At 35.7% G+C, this 23,924-nt stretch overlaps 2 protein-coding genes and 1 pseudogene across 5 annotated transcripts; 2 read left to right on the top strand and 1 right to left on the bottom strand.

Moving 5' to 3' along the window:
- The first annotated feature begins 2,180 nt into the window (after nt 1–2,180).
- LOC113347041 (two-pore potassium channel 5-like) lies at nt 2,181–5,146 on the top strand. The gene is made up of 2 exons (XM_026590619.1): nt 2,181–3,698; nt 4,683–5,146. The coding sequence occupies exons 1-2, from the start codon at nt 2,650–2,652 to the stop codon at nt 4,834–4,836; spliced, it is 1,203 nt and encodes a 400-aa protein (XP_026446404.1). The 5' UTR covers nt 2,181–2,649; the 3' UTR covers nt 4,837–5,146.
- A 680-nt stretch (nt 5,147–5,826) lies between these two features.
- Nucleotides 5,827–8,078, top strand: LOC113347039 (annotated as a pseudogene).
- A 67-nt stretch (nt 8,079–8,145) lies between these two features.
- LOC113347040 (tRNA pseudouridine synthase A 1-like) lies at nt 8,146–10,827 on the bottom strand. Of its 4 annotated transcripts, none has more exons than XM_026590615.1 (6): nt 10,678–10,827; nt 10,468–10,582; nt 9,355–9,494; nt 8,916–9,278; nt 8,727–8,789; nt 8,146–8,596 (listed from the first exon to the last, which is right to left on the bottom strand). In XM_026590615.1, exons 1-6 carry the CDS (start codon nt 10,723–10,725, stop codon nt 8,360–8,362), a joined length of 966 nt encoding a protein of 321 aa, XP_026446400.1. In that variant the 5' UTR covers nt 10,726–10,827; the 3' UTR covers nt 8,146–8,359. The 4 variants fall into 4 exon arrangements, with proteins under 4 accessions (XP_026446400.1, XP_026446401.1, XP_026446402.1 ...); XM_026590616.1 differs by having other exon boundaries at nt 10,468–10,579; nt 10,678–10,820; XM_026590617.1 differs by having other exon boundaries at nt 9,355–9,486; nt 10,678–10,808.
- Between the last annotated feature and the right edge of the window lie 13,097 nt (nt 10,828–23,924).

Genomic DNA, 23,924 nt, shown 5'->3' with positions numbered 1-23,924 from the left:
GAAAATAATATCAGGAATATACTGAGAGTTCAAATAATTTAAACGATCTCTAGAAATTTAGAATTGAAACCATGACTATTTCAACTAACAAATTTTATGGTAATAAGAGAGGAACAATTCAGAAAGTAGTTATATTAGAGCAATACAATTAAATCGGAGGCAATATGATAAAGCTTGTGAATAATAATGATTATAGAGTGAGCGATGTGGTAAACGAAACTACGCAACAAATTACGAGTACTAGTTTTGAAAATTACCCGATCTCTGGTGTTATTTCATATACCAGCAAGATCTCGAACGATTATTTGTTCCACAACAATTGATTTTCTATTAGAACAAACTAATAGATTGAACGATCTTCTTTAGCTTGTAGATCGGTAACAAACTCTCCATAGACTACTCACTTACCAATATTAGGCTCACGCAAGCCAAGTTTAGCAATAGTTCTCATTTCAAATTATATGGACTAGGAATTAAGGAGAAATTGAATTTGGGATTTAGAGACTATAGAGTATCAAAAACAGTTGACTTGATAGTGTTCCATCCCCGAGGCCCACTGGAAGACTCTCCAAACATTTCTTTCTTTTTATTAGTAAGGTTTGAGACAACCTGTGCCATCTGAAAATTAGAAATTTGACTTTTTTCTAAAAAATTAAAAAAATTCACCAGACAAAATATCCATGACAACCCCAGAGCTAGTCACTTAATCTAAGTTGAAGCGGAATCCTTTAACAAATTGTTTATTTTCCGGAACATTCAGTAAACCCTTCGGTTGATGATTTAGGGGATAAGATCAAAATGGTCCCTCAGCAATTGATGGATATTTCTTAATTTATTGTTTCGCGAATACATAATATTCAGTTTCAATCAAGAAAATAAACACCAAAAAGAGCGAAAAAAGCTTTGAACATGTATATTTTTCATTAGTTAGTCAAGACTCAGCTACGATAAACTCATATACACATATTTACTGGCTTCAGCAAAAACAAGATAAAGAACATAAAAATGAAGATTAAAATGAAACTTTTTTAACCCATGAAACAACTTGAGGCTTAATCAAGCTGAAAAAGTGAAAGGAAAACGATGATCAGGATTTATAATAAGTTTAATTGATTCAAAGTCTAGTTACATGTCAGTCTTTTGATCCTTTAACTTTCATTCAAATACATAGTAATGATGATCAGTTTGATATCAAGGCGAAAAAAGTATATCTTCATCATAAAGTCAAATAGGTAGTAGTGAATATGATGATTTATGTGTACTCGAACCTTCAACTTCCATTCTTTCTCTGTAGACTTCTTTTTCTTATATAGTTCGGATGATTTTGCATAAATTCGAAGAAATCCATTATACCTCGAAAGATTGCTTAATTGCAGTCGTTCTTTTAAGGGCAGTTCTTACTTATAGACGTGCCTAATAGATAAATTAGTATATAATCTAACTTTAAGTTGGTCACTTCCGCATATAAATATATTTTGTAACTGTAGACGCGGTCAACTTGAGTTATGGGACCTAAACTCCCACTGGTCACAAAATTCGGACTCAAAAACTAAATATAGTAAAAACTTTATATATTAATACACTTAAGGTCTTACAACTTATTAAAATAAAAAGATTACTAAATGTAAGATTTTACGATATACATGGACGTTATCGACATATTGAGTATCAATATATGGAGTTTTTAATTATCGTAGCCCTATGTTTAAATTTGATTGATTGTGAACATTAAAAGGAAAATCGGTTGACCTAACAAGCACTATTTCTAAGAAGTCAAACTTTCTTATCAAGATTAACAATTTATCGTAGTCGTGATACATAAATGGTTATAATGTATTTATGATCACTTGTTTGTCGTGTAAATCAATTTTCTGCGGTTTAAAATCAGTAAATATAATTTTTACGAAATTATTTTTATGAAAAAATTAGATGAAGTGGATTTTTGATTCAAGTTATGTTTGATATTGGTTTCAGATTTTTGCTCAGATCATTTTATAAAACGAAAATCAAATTCAGGGTTTTGTGGGATTTTTTTGGTCCAAGATGTTGACTAAGTCTCTAAATGACCCATCCGGCTGAAGTTGTCCTGGTCGGGAAGAAAATTCCAAGTATCCAACTACCATTCTCGTTTATAAAAAAAAAACAAAAAGAAAAAACTACCATTCTCAGATGATAAAAAATGTTTTAAAGCCTGCAATAATGATATCGCATCAGCCATTTTCGCTCAATAAATATCGTGTCAGAGATATTTAGGTCTTTTAAGTAAATCACTCTTCGAGATCTCTAACCATATACAGTAGTACCTGTATATTTTAGGTCTTTTGAAGGAAACCACTGCAGAATCCAATCACCGGAAAAATAATCAAGATTCTACGTCGGAAACTGCCACACACTCAGACCCACCACCAACCTTAATAATACAAACTCAGTTTCAGTTTCCTTTGCTAATTAAAAGCCTCTCTGTTGGTTGGTGATTGTGTTTGTCTTTTTCTATCTAAAAACTAAAAACTCACACAGTGTTTATGTTTCTTCATAGACCCCTCTACACCCACAAATCCATCTCTCCCCTTTTCTTGTTGTTTCTTTGGACTCTATCCAAACCCCAAAACTCTCTGAAGAATAAAAATCTTTTCTTTTCTAGTCTTTTCCATGGAAAGGCAATCACTACTAGCCTCACAACCAAAAACCCAGGTAGAAAATCATCTCCTTGATGAAGAAATCCAGTTCAAACCACCTCAATCTATTATAAGCCAGGTTATTTTTGAAGATCTTGAAGCTCCATTTCTTTTACAATCATCTTCATCATCACATCATCTGGACCCATCAGCAGATGATGAATATACACCACCTGAGAGGGTAAAGCATGGTCTTACAAGATCAAGAACTGCTCCAGCTATGGCTATTATGAGAGATTTCAAAGGTCAAACCTTGGCAGAGAAACCAAAACTAGTTGAAAATTCAATGGTTAGACAAGCATTTTTTTTATTGGTTTTTTATTTGATTTTTGGTGTAACTATATATTCATTCAATCAAGAGAATTTCTCTGGTATTGAAACACACCCTGTTGTTGATGCACTTTATTTCTGTATTGTTACTATGTGTACTATTGGGTATGGTGATATTGCACCATTGACACCTGCAACAAAAATCTTTGCTTGTGTTTTTGTGTTAGTGGGGTTTGGATTTATAGATATATTGCTAAGTGGGGTGCTGAATTATGCATTAGATTTGCAAGAAACTTTGATTTTGGCAAATAGCCGTGTGGATATGGGTAGCAAGGCTAATGGTTCCCGTAAAAAGTTTTCTGCGAGGAATTACATTTTTGATGTGGAAAAAGGAAGAATGAGGATAAGAATGAAGGTTGGATTAGCACTTGTGGTTGTTATAATGTGTATTGGAATGGGTGCAATGGTTTTACATTTTGTTGAGAAGTTAGATGTGATTGATTCGATTTATTTGTCAGTCATGTCTGTTACAACTGTTGGGTATGGTGATAGAGCTTTTAAGACATTACAAGGAAGATTGTTTGCATCGTTTTGGCTTTTGTCATCGACTTTGGCGGTTGCTAGAGCATTTCTATATCTAGCTGAGTTAAGGATTGATAAAAGGCATAGAAGTATGACAAAGTGGGTTTTGCATAGACAGATTACAGTTGAAGATTTGCTTGCAGCTGATATCAATAACAATGGTTTTATCAGGTTCGGAATTTTTATGTTTTTTCTTTTGTGTTCTGATGCTTTACTCACTTTTTGGATTAAACCGATAATTTGTTATATGAAAAGCATGTTAGGAATCCTATAACCATGAAGCTAAATGCCGTAATCAATAAAAACTAGGATGAGTAGCACAGGTAGACACAAACTTGAGAGTAGTACTCTTAACTTGATTATATTAGAGCCTAAATTTTACAGCGGCAGTACAACCAAGTAATGACCTGATTTATCGAGTGAATAGTCAAACCCGTGATTGAGCTCAGCTTGTGTAGGGAGCCTACAAGGAACCCAAACCTTTGTGATTATACAAGTAGTTTAAGATGAATTTTTATCGAAATTGGAATCGTGTGCCATGTGGATTCTTACTATGTAAATATCCAGCATGTTTAAGCTGTTATTCATTATTGTAAACTTAGAGATTTCGATCATGAGGTTCTGTTATTAAACTCCGACGGAATGCTAATAGTTTTCGGTGTTGATAGCTTTTGCTCCAGCTCCAAAGTAGTGCATCTACATTGAATGTAAAACCTTCCTCTTTTTTCTGGTACATTGCTAACTTTCATCTCAATATAATCTTTTAGCAAGGTATAGTAGCTACTATAGTTTAACTTAGCAGAGATCACGCATATACTTCTTGGATCCGCTGGATTCTACATTGAACATGCTTTAGGTGAAAACATTAGTTCACAAGTAAAACCCGAAAACTTCGAAATAACCATGCATTGGGAACTGTCTTATGACATTATCACAAGGTTATCTTTTAGTTCACTCCATATGATTGATAACTGTACTAGATTCACATTTTCGAGAGTCGATCAGAAAAAAAAAGATAGTACTAGATTTAGTCATTTCGACAGTTTTTTGCTTTGTGTCCGTATCATTTGTACAATATTACATGTTACAATTTTGTCTTTGCAAATACAAGCATAATGTTTCCAAATACTAATTAGTCTAAAATTTTGGTTTCAGTAAATCCGAATATGTGATACTCAAACTCAAAGAGATGGGAAAGATCAATGAGAAAGATATATTGCTGATCTGCAACCAGTTTGATAAGATTGACCCAAACAACTCTGGGAGGATCACACTTCCTGAGTTACTGGATAGTCAAAGATCCATATAAAGAGGAATACAAACTGAACCAGTATTCTCTCAATGGTTGAAGCCGGATTATCTTTGTTCCACGGGCAGAGATGGGAGTACATGTGAAGAGAACGAATTAGCCAAGCCTGCATCATAGACCATCTGTATATTCGTTTAATGTTATACAATACTATAAATGTATAGAAAAATCTGTGATCCAATTTTGCAGAGATGGACTCTCATTTGTTGTATATATACATACATACAAAAACAGCTTAATATATCAGCTCAAAGGTCTTGTTTGACTGCAAATTGGTTGGGAAACTTGACCTGTTCCAGTTTCTATCCAACTTATTTGGTTCATTCTGTCATCAAAATTAGTTTGGATACACATATAATAAATACACAAGTGATTCACTGATTCATAGTAAGTTTGCTCTAAATGCAGTCTAAGAGGGTAGAAATTTCAGGGTTTTTTCTTTCCTTTTTAAAGTTCTCTCTCAAAAATCAGGAGACAGAATGGTAGAATTGCTCGCACCAATTACTAGCTTGAGTATAAATTTGATCACGCTACTGAGTTTCACGTGCATTTTATCTGCATCTACAATCAGGGTTCCAAAAAATGAAAGTTACATCAGTAAGTATTCGTATATTGATAGAAGATCAGCATCCAATCAGATAACTTCTATAGATTTTTTTTGTTTGTTTGAAGGAACCATAGATCTTCTCAATCTAAACATATATTAGGAAATGGAGAGTTGGTAAAGGAATCCAGTGGATGTTTCTTTCCTGTAAACTGCTAGAATGTGCATCTTTTTCAGTTTGTTACTTCTCATTTTCTCAGTGGTTGGTGCCTTGTCAAGTTTCAACTTAATATCGTTTTATGACCCCAAACCCACTAGTATACCCTACTCTATCAGGCTAAGATGACATCCACCAAGAACTTAAAAGGGATTCTGCCTTACAGTAAAAGTTAAACAACCAATCCAAATGGCTTTCTAAAAGATCAGATTCTTTGTTGCCAGTACATGAATTAGTGCACCAGAATGTGATGTACACATACTAGTTATAGAAAAAGCACGCAATGAAATTCATTTGAGCAAAAAGCCAAAAAGAAAATGATGTGTTCTAAATGAAACTGTTTCAATTATGTGAGCCGTGAAGCATTCGCTGTACTCAAATCCATGTGAATGAAATCATATTTCTCTGAACTTGTCGATCCTCTCTCAAACCTAGCCATGGAGAAGAAAACTATGGCATTGTTTTTCATGGTACTTGCACTTGTTTCTGAAACTTGCTTTGGTTCAGAACAACGTTATACATCAGCTTTGGGAGACCCAGGAATGAAAAGAGATGGATTGAGAGTAGCATTTGAAGCATGGAACTTCTGCAATGAAGTTGGCCAAGAAGCTCCTGAGATGGGAAGTCCAAGAGCCGCTGACTGTTTTGATTTCTCTAGGAAGCATTTCGTAACAAGCAACAAAAAAGATGATTATGGTCTATTTCTTTTCTGTTTAATCTTGGCCTGCATTTCATTTATCACCCAGCTTTTAGTTAATCCAAAACCAGCAAAGTAAAATCACTATTAGTTTGATATTTTGATATATGATGTGTAGAGCAACAGCACTTAATGTATTGTGTCTCTTTTGCATCAGATTCATTTTACAGAACTGCATCAAGCAACTGTATTCTTCTTTTTTGTCTTCTGATCGCATCTGATAGATATGCTACGATTGTTGTTGTGTTTTTGGCCAGGCTCATCATTAAAGCATAAAGTGACTGAAGCTGATAACAAACTAGGGGTTGGACATCAATTCCTAGGTTTGAGCCCAGAAGCTCTAAACAACACAGACCTTTATGCAGTGGAGAAGGAATTGTATCTGGCTTCATTATGTGAAGTTAAAGATACCTCAAATCCATGGCAGTTTTGGATGGTGATGCTGAAAAAATGGAAACTATGATACTATGTCTGGTTTATGCCCTGAAAATGGGAAAAAAGCAGCCCCTTTCAAGCCAGGGAGGTTCCCTTGCTTTGGAGATGGATGCATGAACCAACCTCTCTTGTATCATCAACCAACAGGTTTCATTGGAAAGAATATAATGAGAGGAAGTTTTAATGGGACTTACGATCTTGGTTCTGATATAGGAAAAGGGATCGATGGGATCTCATTCTTCGAAGTAGTGTGGGAGAAGAATGTTGGAGGGAAATGGATTTTCAAGCATAAACTCAAGACAACAAAGAAATATCCATGGTTGATGTTGTATCTAAGAGCTGATGCAACGAAAGGATTCTCCGGCGGTTATCACTATGACACAAGAGGAATGATGAAGCAGGTATGGATGTTAACTCATATTCTTAATGTTTTTCTTATAACTAATAGTATACAATTAATCACTATCTTCTCAATATATCCATCAATATGAAAAAAGTAGAATGTTATAACTAAGAAAATACCTTCATTTACAGCTCCCAGAATCGCCGAATTTTAAAGTCAGAGTGACCCTGGATGTGAAGAAAGGGGGAGGACCCCAGAGCCAGTTTTACCTGATAGACATTGGAAGCTGCTGGAAGAACAACGGAGCTCCTTGTGATGGAGATGTTCTTACTGATGTAACTAGATACAGCGAGATGATCATCAACCCTGAAACAGCAGCATGGTGCAGTCCTAAAAATCTAATAAATTGCCCGCCATTTCATATCGATCCAAATGATAAAAAGATCTACAGAAATGACACTGCAAATTTCCCATATTCAGCTTACCATTATTACTGTGCTCCTGGGAATGCTAAATACCTAGAGAAGCCGGTTAGTCTCTGTGATCCTTACAGCAACCCTCATGCACAAGAACTGGTTCAACTACTACCACACCCAATTTGGGCTAAATATGGTTATCCTACAAAACAAGGACAAGGATGGGTTGGAGACCCGAAAACTTGGGAACTCGATGTTGGCGGCCTTTCTAGCAGACTATATTTTTATCAGGTCAGTTTCTACATTCTGCACTTCAAAAAAACTGAACAACTCAATAATAATAATAATAATTAATTTCCTTCTCCTTTTGCAGGATCCTGGAACTACTCCTGCTAAAAGAATATGGACTTCCATTGATATGGGAACAGAAATTTATGTCAGCAACAAAGATGAGATGGCTGAGTGGACTCTTAGTGACTTTGATGTACTTCTTACCTCCCCACCTACTGATCAAAGTTCAGATCATGTCCACAATGTAACCCCTTCTCTGTAACCATGACTTAATAAGAAGACGCAATCTTCCTAGATAGCAGCTATAAAGTAATACATAGATAGGTTTATAAGGTTATAAACCCAAGCTCAAGGCGCTCAGTACTATTGCTTCGTCATACCTGAGGATCGTTCCAGTTTTTAAGTTAAAGTATCAACAATTTCATAAGAAACTTTGCAACTCTCGCACATGGTTTGTTATATAAGAAACAATAAAAGTTATTGCTCTTTTTTCTCCAAAATTTGAACTTCATATACTATTATTACTTCCTCTAAGTGTTGGCGATGATACATGGGCTAGCAAAATTACATGTATGTCTCTTCAATAGAAAGGAAGCTTACAGTGGGTTATTGTATGATATCTTCCAAAACTAGTTGGTGGAGAATCTGGGGGAGGCTTTAGCAACTCTTCATTATACAAAACAGACATAAGACTCAGTCCATGAGGTGGAGTAGACAAAGCGTATTTTGCAAGTTCCCTTCGGTCTCGAGTAGCCATAATCTTGAGAACAATTTCAGGGGGAATTGCTTCCCTACCTACATGAAGCAATAACGCTACCTGCAAGATATATGGTAAACAAATAAAGGATAATACTTGAACAGCTTTTTATCCTATAAATAAATATTAGAGCAGCACAACTTTTTTGAAGAACAAAATAAATAAAAATAGCTCAACGTTTTATGTTTACCATGTTTCGCACTTGTCTGTATAAGAAACCCGAGCCTTCAACCTCAAGCTGCAAAAGGGGTCCCTGAACAAAACTGTATGTCAGTTCAAAGACACCTACAGCCTTTGATGAGATTGGAAAATGAAAAATTAAACTGGCGCGAGAGAACATAGTGTGGGTTTTACAAGTATTATTAGTTATGTGAATTACCATTTCAATGACATCAAAACGGAAAATATGCTTTACAGGATTTGCCACACCATCTCTATTTGATGCATTAGCAAATGCAGAGAAATCATGTGTTCCAACAAAGTGATTTGCAGCTTCCCTCATAGCAACAGCATTAAGTTTGTAAGTGTAATGGTATGCAAAGTGCCGCTGGAGTGGGTCCATGACAGCATCATTATATATCTTGTAGTGATAAATTTTGCTCTTTGGGAAAAAACGAGCATGAAATTCAGGCAGAGCAGGACTAATCTCTCTCACACGAATATCAGATGGAAGAAGACCATTGACTGCCGCATGAATGCTATCCAAGCTTTCATAGTTGAAAGGAGTAAGAAATTGTGCCACCTGAAAAGTGTATATATTACAGGCTTCTTCGTTATTGAAATGCTTTCCATTCTTCAAAAAGGTCAGAAAAACATACCTGACCCCATGCATGAACACCAGCGTCTGTCCTACTCGCACCAACCAAGCAAAGGTCCTTGCGCTCTAGCTTTGTTGCTCGCATTAAAGCTTTTTCTATGTTACACTGAACAGTTGGCACTGTCTCCTGATACTGCCATCCTAAAACATAACTAGCAACTGTGTCAGAGACCTGTCTCGACATATATATATATACATATGTATGTATGTGATAATGTAAACATCGGGCTGGCATCAAGATAACATCAATCAGCAATAGATGTTTTCACTCCTCAGGTAATATGAGATGTTAATAATTCGATGAAACCGATTCTTTTACTTGCTTGAACCACAACTATTTACAACTTGAAAAAACAAACCACTGATTCTAACTACTGCAAAGTTTAGGAAACTATCCGCACAGCTCTTATCATCAGTTACTTGGTAGACTTAGTCTCCAGTTACAACATTCAAACTTAATCACAACACACTACTGCGTAACTTCAATGTTCTCCTCTAATCAGATTTCTTCTGGATAACAATTTAGGAATTTTTCTTCAATCAAAATAATCCTCTTCATATCTATGACGACATGATCGCGATAAGTTATCTTCCTCAACAGTCGAGCAAGCTATGAATGATACTCCCTCAGTTTCTAGAAAAGAGTTACTATCACTTTTTCATTTTAGCCTAGACTTTTTGATTTTAGCCTAGAAAAAGTGATAGTAACTCGTTTCTAGAAACGGAAGGAGTATTTGGTAATTAGTAAAGAACCCTAATTGTTTCTCAGCAAAAAATCAGTTTATGAGAGAGTCTGAGAGTGTAAGTAGCTATGCAATAGTGTGATGTTCATAAGTCCTGACATGGTTAATTGAGACCAATTTTATTGGTAGTTTCCCCAATACTGTTTTGCTTAGATGTGTCTTTTTTAAGTTGTAAGTTTGTGTTGTTTAAAGCAAGTAAGACCTCCAGTTTCACTGGATTATCAAATACAACATCATAAATCATAAAAATGCCTGCCAGCCTAATCCCTAAGACTAAGTATTCACAGTTCTTAAGCATTCAACATAGTTGAAAATGTCATACAGACTACTCTACAAACACGAGTTGTACCATTCTACAGAAAAACCCAAACCTGAGAATTTAGTGCCATCATATGAGATAACTAAGCGCCATTTATAAGAAGGAATTGTTGGTTTTATCAAGATGTTTGGCTCCTCTCCAGCGCCGCCACCACCCCCATGGTTCTGCTAAAATACCCAGTGGAACCAAAAAAAAAATAAAAAAAAATGAAACTAAGACTCGAGAAAAAGACGAAACAGAACATATAGAGGGGCAGACTTACAGAGATGTGAAGAAGAGGTAACGAAAGAGTTATATTAGAACAACCCATCTCGAATATTTGTTCTCAAAACATCCCTTCTTCTCCAATCGATGGATAGAGGAGCTGATGATGATGCGAAGATGAGTTCTCAGTTTTAAAAATGCGTACATACTTTGGTTCATCCAAATGATTTTTACACCCCACTGAAGTGAAAGCAAGAAAGCCCGCAGCCTGTTCTCCTTTTGTATGAAGTACCTACATTGCCTTGTCCAAATTGGTCCGTTGACACCCAGCTGCGCTCCGGTCTCCACTGCCTACCTTTTTCTTTATCGTGTGGGAGTGTGATTTTTATCGGTAAAGAAAGGAGATTTTAATGATCAAAAAAGAGCACTGACCGGCCATGAGTGCAACTCTCTCTCGAGTTTCCTAACTTGAAACGGCGTTTTCTCTCATATACGACTTTATCTCTCTCTTTTTATCGGAATTTCTCATATTCTGATTATTTTTCTTATCGTTACTCCCTGTTCCGGTAAATAATGGCTAGTTCATGCCGGAAACTCATCTGATTATTCTTTTTTGCATCTCTAGTTCATGCTAATTTATAACTAGAATGATGCCTCTCGCTTATGGAATCACTAATCAAAGCTACGCAATTATCACATCTACTACTTTCAATTCTGAAATCACTAATGGAGAAATCCCTGAAGTCACCAACAACATTTATTCAATCACCGGCGGTCTATTTTCAATCACTAATGGAGGAAACTCTAGATCCACAAGTCTCAACACAAATACAAATCATATCAGAAACAAGCATCAAGGTAAGATACTTCGCTTTTTACACGAACAACCTCTTTTAGCACTACCTATTGCTCTCAATGGTGTCGGTCAGTCCTACAACTACAATTCTCCCTCAAGAAACAAATTGATTCAACATCTCAATCTTCACATCCTAAATACACAGACATCCCTCAATACTTTCACCCCCAAACCCATCCCTACCCTCACAAAAATCATCCAAATGCTATCAAATCCCATTTTCCCCCTACAAACATTATACCCACAACTATGTTACCAAAGATCATAAAAACAACCTAATTCATAATTATCATAATACCATTAAGCATTATGAAAAGGAGTTATTTGAAACAGGTCTTGAACTTAATCCCACACATTCACATTGTTATCCATTAAAACCCAAAATCAGATAATTTTTAAACATTCGCCATATTCAAATTCAAAAACAAAAGTTTATACTAAAACCACCTGTTAGAGCACTGCTCGGCCGAACTCGCAAGCGTTGCTATCTCAAGCTTGTTGTCAAGTTTAGTTGTCAAAGTTATAAGTCTTGATTTCTAATCTACTTATAGCTATGTCTCGGACTAGGATAGAATGTGTAGTTGAGCATTAGACTTCACGGCGTTCATCGATTGAAGACGGAGAACTACTAAGGAGAGCTTGTGGAGCTTCATCAACAAAAGGTATGTGGAGACTGGAACTCGTATATCACTCAGAAGTCTATTTCTATTCTATCTCCTACTGAGACAAAAGTCGTGTAGCTATATAGACTTTATAGTATACACATTTGATATATCGAGCTGAGTTTAACTCGCTTACATATTTCTCGAAATATGTGTTGGTAAGCTTTCGCTTTAACCAAGTTCATCTTTATTCTTGACGAAAGTCAAAAGATGATCATGTAAAAATCGCCTGGTAGCATCTTACATGATTTGTGTGAGACAGTCATTTGATGTAGACTCAGAATGTTTCGTATTGATCAACTGATCACTTGAAAATTGCTTCGAAGCTAATAGTTTGTGTGAGACAACTATTCCCGTCTTCCAAGAATGTTTCAATGATTAAGATAGAGTTTAGAACGATTAACCATTGATTGAATATAGCACAGTATACGTACTTGTATGCTAACAGTTGCAAGTTATTCAAAGTCTGGGAACCATAATATGCATACCCGTATGCGTACTGGTTGGTTTAATGAAAGTCCGGGAACTTAGTATGCGTACTGGCGTAAGTTCATGTCAGGATATTCAACTGAGTTTGTAAGGTATGCGTACCCGTTCGCATACTGGCGAACCCGGACTAAGTCCGGCCACTTAGGTATGCGTACCCGTTTGCACACTTGAGTGGGTTAAGTTCTAAAATCGGTTTGTTCATGAACTAATACATTTTTATATTAAGGAATGCAATCTTTTGCAAACCATGGATATAATGTTCATGAATTGATACAAGTGAATCAAAATCGATTTTACTTCAATTGTGTGTTGTATACTTCTATGATAATATAAACAATTGAACAACTTCATAACTAGTTCATTTGAGTCATTTGAACTAGTTCTGATTAAGATGAACAAGGTTGATATGAAAGTGTTCATATAGCTAACTTCGTTAACTATTGTTGAGCTAACTATGTGCACACGTTTGGGTACAATTACTCATACCTAAATGAAGTCACATTTCATTTGTGCATAACAAGCTAAGTTCGATCTAACGGTTGAAAGATATCAGCTTGACTCTAATCAGGTTTTCATCTAACAGTGAATATTGAATGCTTTGTTACCAAAGTAATAACATTGATTGCAAACCCTGATTTGAAGACTATATAAGGGAGAACTCTAGCAACTGGGAAACCTAATCCCCACACCTCCTGTGTGATACTAGTTGCGACTAGAGTCGATTCTCCTTTAACCTAGGTTTTTCCTTAAACCATTATAGGTTAACAACTAGAAGACTTCATTGGGATTTTGAAGCCAATTACAACTATTTTTTTTGTAGTTGCGTGTTCTGATCTTACTTTGTTCTATCGTGTTGAGTAATATCTTCTCTAAGATTTGCTCGAGATTTAATCTCCGTTAGGTAAGATAAAAAGTAGTCACAAACATCTTCGTCTCATCGTTTGTGATTCCACAATATCTTGTTTCGCTTCCATACGATTAATATTATTGTGAAGTGATTGATATTACTAGGATGTTCTTCAGGAATATAAGTATGGTGTATCAATTGGTTCCTATTCACCTTGATTTATCAAAATATAAAATAAAAACTCGTAGGTTTTTCTGTGGGAGACAGATTTATCTATTCAATAGACTTTTCTGTGTGAGACAGGTTTGTTTATCAAGTCTTGAACTTTGGGTCGTAGCAACTCTTAGTTGTGGGTGAGATCAGCTAAGGGAATCAAGTGCGCAGAATCCGACGTGGTTCAAGAGGCGTAAGGAATGCGACTGTACCTTAATAGGTGTGAGATTGGTTAAGGCTCAACTACATTTCAGTCTGAATTTAATTGGTAGTAGGCTAGAGTTTGTAGCGGCTTAATACAGTGTGGTATTCAAATATGTACTAGGTCTTGGGGTTTTTCTGCATTTGCGGTTCCCCGTTAACAAACTTTCTGGTGTCTGTGTTATTTCTTTTTAGCATTATGTTTTTATATAATTGAAATATCACAGGTTGTGCGTGGTTCAATCAATTAGATAATCCAACCTTTGGTTGTTGATATAAATTGATTGACACTTGGATATTGGTCTTTGGTACCATCCAAGTTATTTCTCATATTAATCGGGCTCACAGATTTCTATCTGTCTGATTGCAGATTGATTTGACAAATTGAGATATAACTCTTGGGTGTATTTTCCTTGATTGTGTCTGATTTTCTAGTTGATTCTCTTGGAAATGTATTGGAGTTAGTCCGTACAGATTGCCTAAAGAAAATATTGGGTGTGGTTATTAGACCCTCGGTTTTTCAATTGGTATCAGAACAGGCAAACACGTTTAAGACATCATAAGTCTGTGTTTTTAGCAATCTGACTCTATGGACAGTAATGTTATCTCTGACAAACGCATCACCAGAAATAAAAGTTATGTTCTATGAAGTCTATGAAAGAGAAAGACTTGTCGATCTTACATATAGATGAACATGCAGTTCACACGAATCAGACAAGTATTGATATGTGTTACCCTGATTATCTTACTGACGAGTCTGACTCAGAAGTAGAATGGGAACCAGCCCAAGAAAGTGCAATGACTATAAAACTTGTTAGAATCCAGGCAGTTGAAATCAATAGGCTTAAACACAAGGTCAATACTATGGTTGGTATGATAAAAGATCGTGATTCCCAATTAAAGGTTCTTCGTGAGGAAAATGTTGTTGTTTGTTCTTCCAAAACCTTACTCGAGGCTAAACTCTAAGAAGATGCCCTTGAAATAGAATGACTATTGAGTAATATCTCTATTCAAGACAAAGGTCATTCTGTGGAGTCCGTCACACCAATCACTTCTGATTCTGCCGTGAAATTAGAAAACGTGGCTAGTTCTAATCATGTTTCTCTAATGAAAACAGATTCATAAGCTAAACTGCAAATGATCGAATTTTATATAGTGGTAAGAAGGTTGTCGTTCTCTCGGACTTGTGAAGATTGATTTAAGATTTAAGATTATGGAAAGAACTGAGAATATGGATTCCACCATTGACCAATTTTTAAGTGATTCAGTTAACAACAATATTTATGCAATTCATACGTTCAATTTGATTCTAAGATATTGCCAATATTAGATTTCCAAAATATTAATTGTTAATCGCAAGTATGGAACATCAAGAGCTCTAAGCTAAGCATGCACCATCAAGAGAGAACACAACTAATTAATCAAAATATTATAATCAATTATAGTTCAGTGCAAATAATCATAAAGAAATTGCAATAATAAATTAATAAGAAAATACCACTTTATTATTTGAACAATGCTTCCTCCATAATCCCAGCATGTGATTCTAGTTCCTCATTATTATAAAGAAAACTAAAGAGAAGAAATAAAAAAAAATTGTGAAACTAGCTACCGGCTCACCGGCTCTCCAATAACTCCCCTGGTTTCCTGCTCTCAACATCAATATATAGATTTCAACAAAATCTAACCTTCCTCTTTTAATTCTCTTCCACATGTCATGTCCAATGGGAGTGTGCCACTTTTCTAAGAATACACAATATCACCTAATAAAGACTCGCCACATGTCCGACCACTTGCTTTTCTTTTCATGGGAAATAAAATATTATACGAGCACATACTGATCTTATGTACGATGTAAGTACTCATTTTGTCATTATCTCAATTCCAAAACAGATGTCATGATTAATGTGGTGAAGTATATATTATGCTCAAAATCAATCTTCTTTAGTTGCAAAAGATATTTAGTTTCCTTTCTTCCTCCACCATGTCGACATACCTCGTACATTAGTTATTGAGTATGATTTTTCATTTTACGTGATACCTCCTAAATCCTTAGAGAACTAATCACCAAGTCCTTCATCCTAAAATCCATGAGACCAAAATGCCCTAGCATGTTAATTTCTTAAACCAACTTCAGCCTATCATCTCCTTCACTAACTTAAATTGGGCCTATCCCATTTAGATCCAAAAGTATCCACGACCCCTGTACTCCGTAGTCCATATTTTCTTCTTAGAATCCTAGGTTTAGCCGATTTTCTTGGAATAGCCCATTTTATTCATTTACCTACAAAAACACAATAAATACCAAAATAAGCACCAACAATATATATTTTGGGTAGTAAATATGTAAGAATTAATCGCTCATCAGCAAACCCTTCCTATAGCTAAAGAAGATCTTGGTTCTTCCACTGATCATGGATTTACCACGTCTCATGGAAGGAAGAAATCTTATAACGATGTGTCTAAAGCTGCACACTCTAATCACTCTGGTGATTAGAAAGTATGTCTTTTTTGTGATTCAAAAGGAAATGTTCTACAAAGGAGCAAACTGAAGAATGACAATTATTTTGGTCGACTTCAGCACACCTTAGACTTAATACTCAAAGGTGTAACTGACATACGGATTTCTAAACCTATTGGCTTTAGTACTGTCCATGTGAATTCTTCTAGGAAGGTCAGTTCAATATGCTCATCGAACGTTCGAACTAATTGTGGCAATAATAGAAATCGTTTAAGAAGATTTGAGAGAGGTTCTTTTCAACCTAATATGAAGAATGATGTTCAAGATATGAAAAAGGTACCAGTTTGTGGAAGCAACAGTGGAGATATGAAGAACAACATTAATCTGATAATTGAGGGATACAAGGATCTTATCAACAGGCTTTCAAAATCCTCCATACAAACTTCTTCTGGTAAGGATTCAAACTTAGTCTCATACTTTGATGATAGTAAGTTTTATCATACATTCTCACATAAAAAAGGGTTTCCTCCAAACATTAGAAGGGAAAAGAGGATCAACCATGGACAATATTCATTCGACGAGCGTAAAGATCATACCCGTGTTAATTAATCACAAGGGTTGAATCCTTAAATCCTGTTGAGTAAGTTCTAATAATAATGAGGTATAATTTTTGGCTAAATGCTTTCTGATTAGTTGAGCGATATTCTTATCGTCCATAGCTAAACTATTGTGTTCGGATAAGTGTTTCCTAAGTATTGTTTGTGTCTCGAGAATCTTTTCAATTGTCATTTTTTATTTTTGAATTTTTTTTGTTGTAACTTAGTTTCCTGCTACTCTTGTGCTCTAAATTTTTTTCTCTCTGTAGAAATATAAAATTTACTGAGCCAAAATAATTGTGAAAGAGAATCTTGACGTAGCAAAATTATACTGTTTTGTTTTACCTTGTAAAAGGGTATGTTACCATTTTAGTTTTTTTTTTCTTTTGGGTACGGGTTGTGTGTTGCAACTGTAACAATAAAACGCTCAAAGAAATATGTTAGAAGTAAAATTTCTGAAAGCTAAATAAACACTCAAATGGACAGCAAACAGAGGACAGAGTCACGTGTTCAACACGCTGTTCTTAACACAATAATTGACCGGTATGCCTCAAGAATGAGTGATGCATATACCCTGTGGTCAGGTTGTATCCAGGATAAAACCGCCCGTTGCAAGTATTGTTAGCACTATAATACTTGCCCACTCATACGAACTCAACAACAAAGCACGAAAGAAAACAAAAAGATCACACAGAGGGAGAGAGACGAAAAGAAGAGGATAGTAGCTCTTCTGGACACAAATGAAAATGAAAGTTTCGAATTCTTTTTATAGGCAAACAGAAAGGGTGAAATCAATGCTCATTAATGTGCGAATCAATACTGCATGCGAAATAATGCTGCCATGATGTCGACATAATTCTGTCATCAACATTCAAAAGCCGGTAAGAAAATGTCGACATCCATGCAAATAATCCTGATACCCCATGCTACTATGCCTATTCTCATCAAGATGTTGAGAATAAGTAGATGGTTTCGACCGAAGTGGTTCATAATTTTCTTAAATACTTTGAGGAAGCAAAACTGTAGCTCGTTGATACTATGAAGGGTCTCGATGTGTTAAGAGCTGCGTTGAAAAAGGTTAACTCCGACCTTGTTCTCATGAAGACACATGTTAAAGATCTTCTCAATGAGGATATCTTCTCTGAAGAAGCAGTGAATGTTGTCAATCACAAGCTCAGAGGTCTCAAGACTCGTGAGGGTTCTTGAAAAGCTCTCGGATTCAATTCATGATCAGTGTTGATGGTTTAGGAGTCTCTTTGTTTTTAGCTTGTTGATTTTTATTATGTATAGGAAACTTATTATGAGAATATATTCTTGTGTTTTAAGAAGGATAACTAGGGTTTGGAATATCCTATATTATGATTACACATTGCTATTACCAACGATTTTCATCTTGCAATGTTTTTAGATTTATGTATTTAAATTCTAAAGTTTATTTGGAAGATGATTTTGCAGTATTAATCTTTATTGGTTTTATATATTGCAAAAATTGTTATGGGATATGTGTGTTTGCGTCCGCGAACTATGACTGTCCCATATATGTAAAAATTTAAGCCTATTATGTCATTATGCAAATATTGATGTAAGATAGGATGAACTTTTGATTTGCAAAGATCAAGTTTATGATATCATTATGTGAATATTATTGAAAAATAGAATGAATCTTTTAATATTTCGCAGTATTGATCTTTCCCTAATCCACTTTTATGTGAAAGTATTTTGTGGCTCCGTAAGTTCTCTTATGTTGAGCATTTACGATCAAATTAGTCATAGGGTATCTTATGGTTAATTTAATTAGGTTTTCTGGATACAAATTCACGTTTCGTGTAATTTGTTAATGTCTAAAGAAATTCTTCTTTTCTTGTGAAAGTAAGGTCGCTCTTGTTGTTCCTTTCGGGAATGACATTTTATGGGGGAGATTTCTTATTTGAACTTGTGCTTAATTGCCAAATATTTGTGGGGAGTGCGGCTGTGGAATATTGTAGGAGTTTTATTGTATCTTTATGAACTCTTTGATGAATAACTAAGTTTCGACTATGTGAAATCATCGAAACAAAGTTGGTATGTTCTCTTTTAGTCATGAAGTATCTCTATGAGAATTTCATTATGGTCCCACTAGTTTTCGTACCATTGCCAATTTTTATTGACAAAAGGGGAGAGAATTAATGTGTAGTTCACACTACAAATACATATGGTTTAAGGAGAATTATGTAGGGGGGTTCATTGTGAGATGAAGTATTAGCTAAGGGGGAGTGATACATATCACCGTAGTATTATTGTCAAAGTTGTGATACAACTGGACTTTGATGCTGTGTAATAATACTATGACACTGTATAACAATAATTGAGAATAATTGTTTTCTTATTGTTATGGCTACGGATCTTCAACAACTATGATGCTGAGTTGAACACGTTCAGAATCACTGGAGTACTTGGAAGTGACGAAGATTTCGACTAATGTTAAAGAACCAAGGAAATCAAGCATTTGGATGAGAGCTACAAAGTTTATTTATTTTGTAATCCATATATATTGATAGTTTTGTCACTAAAATTGACAAACAGGGAGATTGTTAGAGCACTGCTCGGTTGAACTCGCAAGCGTTGCTATCTCAAGCTTGTTGTCAAGTTTAGTTGCCAAAACTATAAGTTTTGATTTCTAGTCTACTTGTAGCTATATCTCGGACTAGGATAGAATGTGTAGTTGAGCATTAGACTTCACGTCGTTCATCGATTGATGACGAAGAACTACTAAGGAGAGCTTGTGAAAATTCATCAACAAAAGGTATGTAGAGACTTGAACTCATCTATCACTCAAAAGTCTATTTATATTCTATCTCCTATTGAGACAAAAGTCGTGTAGCTATATAGAATTTGTAGTATACACATTTGATATTTCTAGCTGAGTTTAACTCGCTTACATATTTTTCGAAATATCTGTTGGTAAGCTTTTGCTTTAACCAAGTTCATATTTATTCTTGACAAAAGTCAAAAGATGATCATGTGAAAATCGCCTAGTAACATCTTACATGATTTGTGTGAGACAGTCATTTGACGTAGACTCAAAATGTTTCGTATTGATCTATTGATCACTTGAAAATTGCTTTGAAGCTAATAGTTTGTATGAGACAACTATTCCGTCTTCTAAGAATGTTTCAATGATTAAGATGGGATTTAGAACGATTGATTGCATATAACACAGTACGCGTACTTGTATGCTAACTGTTGCAAGTTATTCAAAGTCCGAGAACCATAGTATGCATACCCGTACACGTACTGGTTGGTTTAAGGAAAGTCCGGGAACTTAGTATGCACACCCGTATGCGTACTGGCGTAAGTTCATGTCCGGAAATTCAACTGAGTTTGGAAGGTATGCGTACTTGTTCGCATACTAGCGAACCCAAACTAAGTCCGACCACTTAGGTATGCGTACCCGTTTGCATACTTGAGTGGGTTAAGTTCTAAAATCGGTTTTTTCATGAAATAATACATTTATATATTAAGGAATGCAATCTTTTGCAAACTGTGGCTATAACGTTCATGAATTGATTCAAGTGAATCAAAATCGATTTTGCTTCAATTGTGTCTTGTATACTTCTATGTGAATATAAACAATTGAACAACTCCATAATTAGTTTCATTTGAGTGATTTGAACTAGTTGTGATTAAGATGAACAAGGTTGATATGAAAGTGTTCATATGGATAACTTCGTTAACTATTATTGAGCCAACTATGTGCACACGTTTGGGTACGGTTACTCATACCTAAATGAAGACATTTCATTTGTCTATAACAAGCTAAGTTCGATCTAACGGTTGAAAGATATTAGCTTGAATCTAATCAGGTTTTCATCTAACGGTGAACATTGAATGCTTTGTTACCAAGGTAACATTGATTGCGAACCCTGATTTGAAGACTATATAAGGGAGAACTCTAGCAACTGAGAAACCTAATCCCCACATCTCATGTGTGATACTAGTTGCTACTAGAGTCGATTCTCCTTTAACTTAAGTTTTTCCTAAAACCATTATAGGTTAACAACTTGAAGACTTCATTAGGATTCTGAAGCCAGACCCAACTATTTTTTCTGTAGTTGGCATGTTATGATCTTACTTTGTTCTATCGTGTTGACTACTATCTTTTCTAAGATTTACTCGAGATTTAATCTTCGATATGTAATATAAAAAGTAGTCACAAACATCTTCGTCTCATCGTTTGTGATTCCACAATATCATGTTTCGCTTCCATACGATTAAGGATATTGTGAGGTGATTGATATTACTAGGCTGTTTTTCGGGAATATAAGTCCGGTGTATCAATTGGTTAATGTTCACATTGATTTATCAAAAGACGGAACAAAAAGTCGTAGGTATTTTTTTGGAGACAGATTTATCTATTCAATAGACTTTTCTATGTGAGATATATTTGTTTATTAAGTCTTCGACTTTGAGTCCTAGAAACTCTTAGTTGTGGGTGAGATCAGCTAAGGGAATCAAGTGCACAGAATCCGGCGTGGTTCAAGAGGCGCAAGGAACGCGATTGTACCTTAATCAGCGTGAGATTGGTTAGGGCTCAACTACATTCCAGTCTGAAGTTAATTGGTAGTAGGCTAGAGTTTGTAGGCTGGACTAGGTCCCGGGGGTTTTCTGCATTTGCGGTTTCCTCGTTAACAAAATTTCTGGTGTCTGTGTTATTTCTTTTTGCATCATATTTTTATATAATTTAAATATCACAGGTTGTGTGTAGCTCAATCAATTAGATGATCCAGTGTTTGGTTGTTGATATAAATTGATTGACACTTGGATATTGGTCTTTGGTACCATCCAAGTTATTTCTCATATTAATCCGGCTGACATATTTCTATCTGTTCGGTTGTAGATTGATTTGAGAAATTGAGATATAACTCTTGGATGTATTTTCCTTGATTGAGTCTGAATGTCTAGTTGATTCTCTTGGAAATACATTGGAGTTAGTCCTTACGGATTTCATAAACGAAATATTGGGTGTGGTTGTTAGATCCCCGGGTTTTCACCTCCAATAAAGTTACAGCTATACGAAACCAAAAAATATCCTTACCTCCTGCTGCAATCCAATCTTCCCACCATGTCACCGTTTACTCTGATCTCTACCGTTCAGGCAATTCTGGTATTTCTCCAACGAGTCTGACTTCAAGTTCCCTGTAGGGTTCTGACTGCTAGTATTTCGGGATGAAGTATGACGTACCTCGACTGGAGCTCAGGCTGCTGTGGGAAGGGCTCTTGTACTGGTACAGGTTCTTCCACGCCAACTGGATCGGCTGGATCGACCTCCTCAGCTGGATCGGCGGGCTCATCGGGAACATTAATCGGATCACCACCATCAGCTTCTGGTCCTCCTCCATAGACTTCTTGTCCAAGACCGACAATAGTAGAACGGGAAAATACATGGGAGCTTCATAATTCCACGGCTACATGGACAAAATCGAATGAAGTGGCTAACATCTGCTGGCATGGTAAGAGACATAAACTCAATCTTACCGACTTCGTCCACTAGAAAACGATCAACAACAATGGAAACACCCTCATTAACCTCAAAAGGACCATAGTGGGGGTAGTAAGCATACATATTCCTATGACCATCATCAGAACCATGCTTAGTCTGACACAATTTAGGTTTCTGATCAATAGACTTTTCATCTTCCTGCATTGGCTTTTTCCCCTTATTTGCTCCATCACCATTAGCATCAACATTAGCATCTTCCCCTGTTTCTGGCTTCACATCGCAGTCCATTTCACCATCACCATTAGCATCAAATTATTTAACATCACTGTCATCTTTGCTAGTACCGTTGCCACTTCCAACCTCATAAAATATACGTTTTATGGTAAAAGGATTGCTAGTATCATAATAAGGAACATTTTGCTGATTGATTAATTTATCTAACTCTTCAACCGGATCATGTCTAGGAAGAGGCTGCGCCAATCCAGGAGGACCCCTTTGCAGATCAATCATCTCCATTTTAACTGCGTAGTTGTGACGCTGATTTTCCAGATACCAATTAATATTATATTCATAGTCCAGAGATTCACATCCTTGAGGAAAAATAATTCCGTATGGCAATCTTTCCACCACATGTCCATGAGGATACCTGTGAATCTGTAGCTATACTGCAAAATTAGGATCAACTGCAACATCAATCTTCTCATCCTTGTTAGACATTTCAGAAAAGGTAAGATTTTCTCAATTTGGCACTCAAAAATTTCTAATAATTTTACAGAGAATACGTAAGTTTGGAAGGATAAAAGTTTACGAAAATGGAAATTAGGAAAACCTGTAAATCCTTCTGCAGTTACTCCCTCCCTTAATGTGAGTAGTTCCTGTAAAGACCCTCAAGCCCGTCAACGCTATTAGACTAGTCAAGAGACGTATTAGCCGATAATAACTCGATTAGTTTAACACGAATGTTAATTAATTGAAATTAATCTAACAACGATCTAGATACGAAACTAGTATCGTAAGATAGAACTCGAGAAATTATGCGAAATCGACTATTTGTACGTGTTATTCGGACACCGGATGAATAAGATATCACCGGAGGAGTATGAAGGGAAGATTAGTCATTTTATAGACAAACCGACTTGGCAGACCTTATATTCACCAAATATAAAGAGAATTGCATTTTCTCTTCTTCTTTCTCTTTCTTCTTATTTTCTCTTCTCTTCTCTGCTCTTTCTGTTCTTGTTCTTCAGCGAACAATTTAAGAATGAAATCAGAAACTTTGAGGTCGAGAATAGAGTAGACTTATTAAGGATCGGGTGATGATGGTGATGCTATTTCAAGTATTCGATTCAGAATCTAAAGCAAGAGTAAATCAGTATGAATCAATTTTGGGTTCGTCTGTTGTTGTTATGGAATCGAAAGGTTTATTAGGTTGTTATTAGATAAAGATTAAAAGGGTGTTGTTCAATTGAAGCTCTGGTGATGATTCGATTAATAATTGAAG

This window comes from Papaver somniferum, chromosome 2 (assembly GCF_003573695.1).
Source record: "Papaver somniferum cultivar HN1 chromosome 2, ASM357369v1, whole genome shotgun sequence".
Taxonomy (NCBI): domain Eukaryota; kingdom Viridiplantae; phylum Streptophyta; class Magnoliopsida; order Ranunculales; family Papaveraceae; genus Papaver; species Papaver somniferum.
This window is presented reverse-complemented; position numbering and strand designations above follow the sequence as displayed.

Excerpts from the sequence above, each read along its gene's own strand:
- LOC113347041 (XM_026590619.1), top strand. The coding sequence starts at position 2,650 with ATGGAAAGGCAATCACTACTAGCCTCACAACCAAAAACCCAGGTAGAA. Across the intron at positions 3,699-4,682 it reads AATAACAATGGTTTTATCAG|TAAATCCGAATATGTGATAC; the intron begins GTTCGGAATTTT and ends TTTTGGTTTCAG.
- LOC113347040 (XM_026590615.1), bottom strand. The coding sequence starts at position 10,725 with ATGGGTTGTTCTAATATAACTCTTTCGTTACCTCTTCTTCACATCTCT. Across the intron at positions 10,583-10,677 it reads TACCTCTTCTTCACATCTCT|CAGAACCATGGGGGTGGTGG; the intron begins GTAAGTCTGCCC and ends TGGGTATTTTAG. Across the intron at positions 9,495-10,467 it reads TGATGGCACTAAATTCTCAG|GATGGCAGTATCAGGAGACA; the intron begins GTTTGGGTTTTT and ends GTTATGTTTTAG.